At 30.6% G+C, this 8,917-nt stretch overlaps 1 protein-coding gene across 2 annotated transcripts; it reads right to left on the bottom strand.

Moving 5' to 3' along the window:
- Positions 1–502: 502 nt before the first annotated feature.
- Positions 503–5,393, bottom strand: LOC120089396 (glucose-1-phosphate adenylyltransferase large subunit 1-like). Of its 2 annotated transcripts, XM_039046848.1 has the most exons (15): positions 5,159–5,393; positions 4,622–4,858; positions 4,380–4,502; positions 3,878–4,048; positions 3,531–3,623; positions 3,356–3,439; positions 3,205–3,260; positions 2,880–2,973; positions 2,453–2,638; positions 1,958–2,038; positions 1,625–1,711; positions 1,444–1,548; positions 1,244–1,350; positions 1,078–1,138; positions 884–985 (listed from the first exon to the last, which is right to left on the bottom strand). In XM_039046848.1, the coding sequence occupies exons 2-15, from the start codon at positions 4,850–4,852 to the stop codon at positions 884–886; spliced, it is 1,581 nt and encodes a 526-aa protein (XP_038902776.1). In that variant the 5' UTR covers positions 4,853–4,858; positions 5,159–5,393. The 2 variants fall into 2 exon arrangements, with proteins under 2 accessions (XP_038902775.1, XP_038902776.1); XM_039046847.1 differs by lacking the exon at positions 5,159–5,393 and having other exon boundaries at positions 503–985; positions 4,622–4,852.
- Between the last annotated feature and the right edge of the window lie 3,524 nt (positions 5,394–8,917).

Genomic DNA, 8,917 nt, shown 5'->3' with positions numbered 1-8,917 from the left:
AATTCATTTAGAATAATTGGTAAAGTGATAGATTTTGATACAATATTTAGTAAAGATAACCGAATTTGGAGAAAATTTGAAAATATATAAGATTTGGTATAAGATTGAGATATATTATATAATATTTAGAAAAATTATTAGAATCTCGATCTTTAATCTAGCGAGATAAGAAGGGCTGGCCAAAACAATAAATAAGCTAAAAAAAATTTATTCTTTTACCAAATATGAGTGGCCGTTCTAAAAAAAACTATTTGATGGTTTTAAAAAAGGTGGTAATTTTGTAGGATGAAAAGTAAAAAATGCTATTTCTGACTATTAGACTTACCACTGCATTTTGGTCTGTAATCTAATTTTAGTCTTGGTAGTATCTTAAAATTAGTCCCTGCCTGTGTACACAACGTAAACCAGATTGATTTAACACATGATTATTAAAACGTATGAATGCAAATGCAATTAATCAAAGATGTTGATGTTAATTTCAATTTGAAAACTCCCCAAGTCGTCTTGAAAGTGCACCAAGCATCAATCAACTTATAGAAGGAAATGATTATGGATAATAAATCAACATAATATTTTTCTTATGAACTAATCTGGCTGTGTAGCCACTCTTATTGTAGAGAATTACACTGAAGACAAAGAATTTCTAGTTTAGATGATCTCTCCCCCATGTGGAACTTTCTTTTCTACAAACCTCTTAATACTATCTCTATAAATATCTGAAAGAAGCTTTAAATTCAGTCTCTCTGTAATCAAGACCTTTCTCCTTGTTCTCACCTACAAATGCTGCATATGCCATTCTTCACCTGCCACAGTGCAGGCAATCTCATGAAAACCAACTTCCAACATGTCTTCCAAACCCAAGCTGAGGATTTTTGGGATCTGTTCATATAACTGTGCCGTCTTCGATCGTTTCCTTTTCCGGTACAATGGTGATTCCCGACCGAATGTAGAATCCCTGTTCAGGCCGATCTGCTTCTTGGACGCCCTGGAATTGACGGAGAAATATATTAATGCAAAGAGAATAATGGGGTTTTCGAGACTGAATGCCTATTGTTGAGTCGGGTTGGATATGCTTACGTCTTTGTTCATAATGAGTACATCCTTCCCAATTTTCGCATTCTTGTCGATTATACAGTTCCTGCAACAAACCCCCCCCATCATGATACCCATCAACACTGTTGGATTGGAAGAATCCCGTGTAGATCTATGTTTAATAGGTTTCTCAACGTTCGAGTCTACTTACCTGATTTTCGTGTTTCGTCCAATCCCTATAGGGACTTTTCCCTCTGCTAGCAGACCTGCAATTTCAGGTTCGGTTTGGTAATTGTCTGCACCCATCATTATAGTATCCTGTAAAAAAGAACACAGCAACCTCGGTTACAAATCCAAGTGTTCATCCAACAACCTGTGCTTCCTCTGAAAGGATGAGTTCTTTGATTTCACCTTAAGTTCAACACCATAGTCTAATCTTGACCGTTCACCGATTATCGAATGTTGGATACTACATTCTCTCAAAAAGCATCCATGTGAGATTATTGCATCGACAATCTGCAAAACTCTAACTGAAGCTTAAGAGCAGAGTCCTAAATATGAGCTTAAAATCAGATTGGTTTTATTGATATACCTGACACTTGTCAATCTTGGTCGGCGGTAAGAATCGAGGAGATGTATAGAAAGGTATCTCGGGGTCATAGAATTCAAACTTAGGAAACTGCAAGAAAGTGAAAATTTGATAATCAATACCAACTCAAGTGTCAGGTAAGTTCTACAAAACTAGTCCTTTCTGTTGAAAACATTGGTTCAAGCAAAGAACTATGGCCTTCACTTAATTTAATTCCACATTCAGATTCTTAAGAAACAGATTACAAATTCAAGTAATAAACTATACAGGCTGATTATACGACAGTAAAGGAAAATCAGAACCAAAAACAATTCGAGTCCACGAAATGTAGTGTACCTCTTCCGTGAGGGCCAAGTTCACATCATAGAAGGTCTTTATTGTTCCAATGTCCTCCCAATAGTCTCTAAATATATATGCCTTTAGAATAAGAGAACGAAGAACGAAGAAAGAAACAGAGGTTACACTCACACGTGCATATATCGCTGATGTGAAAACAATGGCTTAAATGAAGTTGAAATATAAGGGATTCATATAGGTTCTGGGATAGAAGAGAAAGGAAAGTAAAAAATAGGAGTTATTTTTTTACTAGTTACAGCTAAACAAAGGTCTCTAGCACTCGAACTTGATTCCAGGTGAACTTAAGTTATGCAGCATTTTGTATAAAGAACCATTACCACAAAAAATATAAAATTTTACCAGTTCAAGATATTAATCCAAGATTCTAGAACACGGGAGTTTCGATTTCTTGAATATTAGTAGGCTGACACTATTATCATCTTGACAAATTTAAGTAATGGAGAAACAGTAAGAGTTGATAGAAAATCATCTTACTTGCACATTGTGCTCCTTTACAGCTGCAGGAATTATTTCAGAGCCAAAGTCATTAGATGTAGGATATCTCCACTTTAAAAGGTTTAGCAAAATCTCTGTTTTGAAAACATAAACTCCCATCGATGCAATGTAAGGAGACTTCAACGACTCCTCCCGAGACAAACCGAATGAAGATGTATCTACTCGCTGCAGAAAATCGACCAATTGGGATGATTAAGTCACTTGAACAAGATTCAAATTACAAGATCAAAAGTTGATGCTTAAATTACGAATGTAGTTTGAGAAACAATAATGATTGAAGAGAAGGTTTAGTACACATGAACCTATTCAGCCAAGAATGATTGCTTTAATGGCATGTATGTCTTAAATCAATAGTTCATTCGCAAAGTGAAAAAAGTAACCATTCTATGTTTTCTGCAGTTTTTACCATTGCATTCAAATCGGCTCCCTTTGGCTTTTCAGAAAACTGGATAATTCGACCTCTACCATCTATTTTCACCAATCCGTAGTCTGATGCACGGCTGCAGGGTGGATTAAAAAGATATGAGACTTTGGCTCTAAAATTCTACAGAATAAATACATAAATTCCTATGATCTAGGAGAATTTCAATTTCATTGCTCTTCAAGCATACAAAATTGGGTTCTGAAGTTAACTTAGACAAACAATTGAACTTATCACAACTTTCCCTATTACCTACAACCAAAGCAATTTTAAAAGAAGAATCATAAGGTAAAAAGAACATTGATAAGACCTGTCGCCCACAGCTGTGCATGAGATTGAAATATCAGCATTTCTATCAATGTGATTCTGTGTCCAATGATAGCATACAATTAGATTTTTGACATATAGAATAGGATCTATTACATTTAATGAGAATGGGGGTTCAAAAAGAAATTTATTACCTGCACAAAGTCCATATAGTCCATTCTGTACATATGATCCCCTGCCAAAATTAGGATGTTCTCAACATTTCTGTTCTTGGCATCCTATAAAAATTAATATGAGAGTCAACTTTATAAAATATCAACACAGTGAAGTTTCAAACAGAACAAAAGAAAGAAGAATTTGTTTTGGTACCTCAAATACCCAAATAAATCGTCTCACGGCATCTGCAGTTCCTTGGAACCAGTACATACCAGATTCCCCTGATGTTTGGGTGGCTGCAAGAACCTATTTATCGAGAGTAAGCTCGAGGTCATCACATAATCTATAGATCTGAAATAATTAACTGCTGAAAATAATCACAGTTGTACGCTCATTTTCCAAATAAAACAGTCGGTTCAAATGATCGTATCGATCAGTCAAGCTAGGGAAAAGATCAACTCTCTCTCCAAGTTGTTTGATTCCAATCTTTTTACCATTAAGCTCATAGATTATCAATTCAAGCATTTAAGATTGCTTCCTAACACATCGCCATACCATACCTCCACAAATCCTTCTCCGAAGTTGACACCATTTCCAAAGTACGTGCGTGAAATATGACGATTCAAAGAAGCAGAGTTGAACTGGGTAAGCACAAATATTTTGTTGATCCCACTGTTGATGCAGTTGCTCATTGGAATATCTATAAGCCTATAGCATCCTCCAACTGGAACCTACCCATGTGAGTAAATATTAGATGGTTAGATTGTATAAATTACCCAACTGCTTAGTCTACCTGATGGTGAATAACTTGGACTATATGATTACACCAGCTAAAAAAAAGGCAAAAGCTATTAGGAAAACTTGTCTTCAATACATGGTTTCGAAAGAGAAGAAAAACAGCGTCTTATATTCTAAGAAATGCATTAGCATCAGTGAGAACAAAAGTACAGTTTCTTTGATGTTAAAAACAGAGAATTGCTTTGAAAATGATCTAAACTAAGCCCTTGACCCTTGTAAAATTCCACAATCAAATTATATATAAATCCAAGTCTAGTTCCTTACAGCGGGTGTTGCTGATCTTCTAGTAAGGGGAAACAGGTGAGTCCCAGCACCCCCTCCCAATATGATCGAAGCAACATTTTTGGGATTCGCTTTAACTTTGGGAACTAATGGCACTTGAATGCTCTGCAAAATCAAATCCAATTCAAAGAAGTGAAAAATGAAGAAAAACCAACATGGGGTTTTCATAAAAAATTCCAAAGATATGAATTAAACATGACCATCCACCAATGCAGTAAACTCACCAAAGGCTGCTTGGAAGTATTTGGCGTGGCCACAGCATAAGCAACATTAGGAGTAAGCTTCAAAGCTTTCTTCTCAGATTTCAAGCTCTTAATCCAAACATTTTCATTAAAACCTCCTCTAACTTTCTCACCATAAAATCCATTCTCACAACGATCCAGACCTCCCCAATCACCCTTCATCAAATGGGTATTGGATTTCAAAGACACAAAGCAGGAATCCATCGCAACCATATCTCACTAGCAATACCAAATCCAAGAAATCAGTTATTCTTTCCAATGCATCAGAAATGGCACAAATTACGATATAATAGCCCCTCCCCCAGCTCAAATCCCAATAGAAAAAGCAAAAGCCCAATCTAAGCAACCATATAGAGTACAGATCACACCAAGAACAAAAAAAAAGTAAATGGGGTAGCTAAACAAATGCAAGAAATCACCTGAAAAAGCTGTAATACAATAAAATAAGAGACACCCAGAAAAGTAAATGATGCAAATAAGAAATCCCAGAAAGGAAAGCAGAAGAAATAAAAAACTTACAAAGGGGAAACGAATCAAAAGTAGAAGAAGAAGAGAGAAAGGGGAAAAGAGAGTGAAAAATGTGAGTGGTGATGAAGAATGGCAGTGGAGAAGGAAGGGGGTTTATGAGCATGTGAATGTAAGACGTTTTCATTCACGAGGATTCATTTATAGTTAAAAAAAACACAAGAAAGTGGGGAAGGTTCATTCATGTCAGCAACTGCTTCTTCTTCTTCTTCTTCATCTCAAAAAAAAAAAAAAAAAAAAAAAAATCAATTTTTTGCTTTTCCTACAAAACCCAATTTCCAACGATCATCCGCTATTTCTACGCCGCATACAAACAAGGTAATACTTGGATGGGCACCCATACGTATAATTTGTGTAAAGAAATTCAATAATATTTAAAACGAATATTTCTAAAAATATAAAAGATGAAAATCCACGTGATAGTTAATGTATAAAATTTAGAAATGTAGATATGTTTTTATAATTATGTAAAAGATTAAAGTTATTGTTACTTTATTTCTCAAAAGAAATAGTTTAAAATCCTTTTCATATAGGATTGTTTTTAAAAATAGTAAGATAGAATCAACTTTTTATAAATATAGCAAAATGTTATTATCTATTTGTGATACATAATAATATTTTACTATATTTGAAAATAATTACTCTTTTTACAAATTAGTGAGATTTGATAACACTTTTTTTTTTCGATTTGAGTTGGGTAGAAATTTAGAAGAAGTAAAATTTTTGAGTCAGTTATCAGGTTGAGATTTTTTGGTCAGGCACCCCTATTAACATTCATATCAATTTACTAAATGATTTTGTAAATAATATTAAGTTTATCTTCTAATTTTCATACATTAACAATCATGTCAATGAAAAAAAAAAAAGTCAAAGGATTGTTTTTAACAAATTTTGAAGTTAAGGATAAAAATAAAATTGGAAAATCATTTCAAATGATAAAACAGTTGAAAATATTTACAAGATAATAACAAAATTTTAGAACTATCAATGATAAATACTGATAATAAACATGGATAGAAGTCTATCAATGTCTATCAATGACTATTATTGATAATTCTAAAATTTTGCTATATTTTGTAAATATTTTGATTTATTTTTCTATATTTAAAAATTTATAAATGCTACTTTTACTTATTAGTTTTCCTTATTCTACTTAAAAAGGTCATTTAGTATAGAGGAAATAATAAAAGCTTTGTGATACTTTTGTTTAGTACAGAGTCATAGAATTCAATGTTTCTTAGGCATCATTTATTCTCCTATATAAAGTTACTTTTTTCCCAACTTATTCATTTACCTTTTATTTTGCATATAGTCAATAATTAAATCTAATTGATATTAATTTACCAAAATCAATACAATTTCTTGTTTAATTAGAACAAATCAATCATATTTCATTGAAACATATACTTTATTTGATTTTATAAATAATAGCTCATTAAATCAATGAAATTACATTATTAGCCTGTCATAATTCTAGAACTTTTTATAGTGTTCCTAGTTAATATTCATATCGTACTTTTCTCTCATTTTCTCACTTTTTATTTTATATAATTTTTATTAAAATATATTTTTTTACACTGTTTAATTAAAATCTAAATTGAATTTATAATTTATAATACTAAACTATAATTAATAAAAAAAATTAAATATAAACACATATTTATTACTTAGAAAAGGACATTCATTACTTAGTTATTTAAATTTTGTTTTTAGAGTTTTAACTTATAATTCGAATTACTTAGGGTAGATGAAAATAATTGTGTGAAACCAAACACTTGCCTAAATTTCATAGTTGGTTTTAAATTTTGAGTGCTATATGATGAAATTGAAGGCTGAAGGTAAAAATCGACATAACTTAATAAATTTTATGGATAAAAATTGATTAAAAAATCTCAATTTCTTTGTTGGTGTTAAAATAGTTATGAAAAAAAAAGTTAAATTATAGAAGACAATCTATAATGATTAGATAATAAATAACAATTTTTAAAACCTAAAACTTGGTTGCTTCGCTATGATTTTAGGGTTATTCTCAAATAAAGGAAAACGAACAAAATTACTTACAAATATAGCAATATGTCAATATCTACGATAAATTGTGATAGACATCTACTAGTGTCAATGATAGATGTCTAATGCGGTTTATCACTGATAGACAGTGACATTTTGTTATACTTAAAAATATTTTCAACAGTTTTATTATTTAAATCAACTACCCATTTGTTTTTTTTAAAAACATTATAAAAAATTATGAAATAGACAGTTTTTTTTTTTTTGGGACAATTAATAGATTGATTGTTAGTAAACAAACTTAACTTTCAAAGATTTATAAATAAAAATGTTTCCAATTATTAGATTTTTCTTTATTAGGATTAATTTAATTAAAATTTGATGTGTGGAAAATGCAAATGATCTATAAACATAGTAATACTTTTTGATTATTTGATTTGGGTTTTTCTGAAAATTAGAAAGTGAGGTTTTAAATATTTAATCCTTTCATTAATTGCACATTTTATTTCTAAAATTTTAAAATGTGTTCATTGTTCATTGTTCATGAAATCACAATAATAATTGGCATGAACCTTTTTTTTTTTTTCCCCTTTTTTGAGTGTACTTATTTAGTATTTCAATCTTAAACGGTAAAACAATAATTGATTTTTTTTCTTAAAAATAAAATTACTAAAATTGTGCCCATGATAAACAAAATTAGCTACTATATACATGTATATGTATATAAATGAAAAGAACTACCTGTATATTTTATTCCATATTATATAAGAACTATTTAAAATCTATAATTTTCATATCAAAATGTATACCATAGAATTAAATTTATTCAGATCACATTTACACCAGTTGAAAAGTATTCCATCAATGGTAATATAAAAAGTGGACCCCAGTTGATTATTTTTTTTGTTATTTAGCTAATTGTAATGAGATATGAGATCCACTTTAAAATTTGTAATCAAATTGTATAAACTAATTGAGGAATAAAATGTGTTCAATCTGATTGTTGATGAAAATTTCATGAGATCCACTATCTTTACCTTTACCATTGTAGATATCGTTATTGTAAAGTATGAAAATCATGAATTTACCACATTTATTGTTACTTTCATCGTTATCATTACTGTTACTGTCAGGGCCAAACAGTAACAGTAATGATAACGATAACAGTAAAATGTGACATATTTATAATTTTAGGTAAACACGATCAAAAGCAATCCAACTGTGTTTGCGATTCAGATCTATTACGATTCATCCATCGATGAAACCTCATTCTAATTGCACCAATTTTTAATAAATATAGCCTCAATTCATTTTATAGCACTTACATTTCGTATTCACATATTGCCTCCAAATATTATGGAGAGAATTAATATTCTATTTATATATATTCTATATGGTTTAAGGGATGAACTTTGTAAAATCAATAATATATTAATTTTCTTTATTTCCCCCTTTTACTTTTCTTTAATAGGCATTATAGAGAAAGTTCACATTCTATGGTATATGTATACATATGTAGAAAAGAGTTTTTATAATAATTCTTTTTATCATATTCATTCATATATATATATATATGTGTGATTCTATTTAAAATCTATAATTATTGTCTATTACATGCTAGCAGATGGAAGTTTTGGTTGTGAGAGTAAGTAGAATTAATGATATCGTAAAGACAACAATTAACATGTGCCTAAAAATCACGTTACAGTGGGTCAATACAACATTTCATAAGAATGAACTTCTTAA

This window comes from Benincasa hispida, chromosome 10, assembly GCF_009727055.1.
Source record: "Benincasa hispida cultivar B227 chromosome 10, ASM972705v1, whole genome shotgun sequence".
NCBI lineage: Eukaryota > Viridiplantae > Streptophyta > Magnoliopsida > Cucurbitales > Cucurbitaceae > Benincasa > Benincasa hispida.
This window is presented reverse-complemented; position numbering and strand designations above follow the sequence as displayed.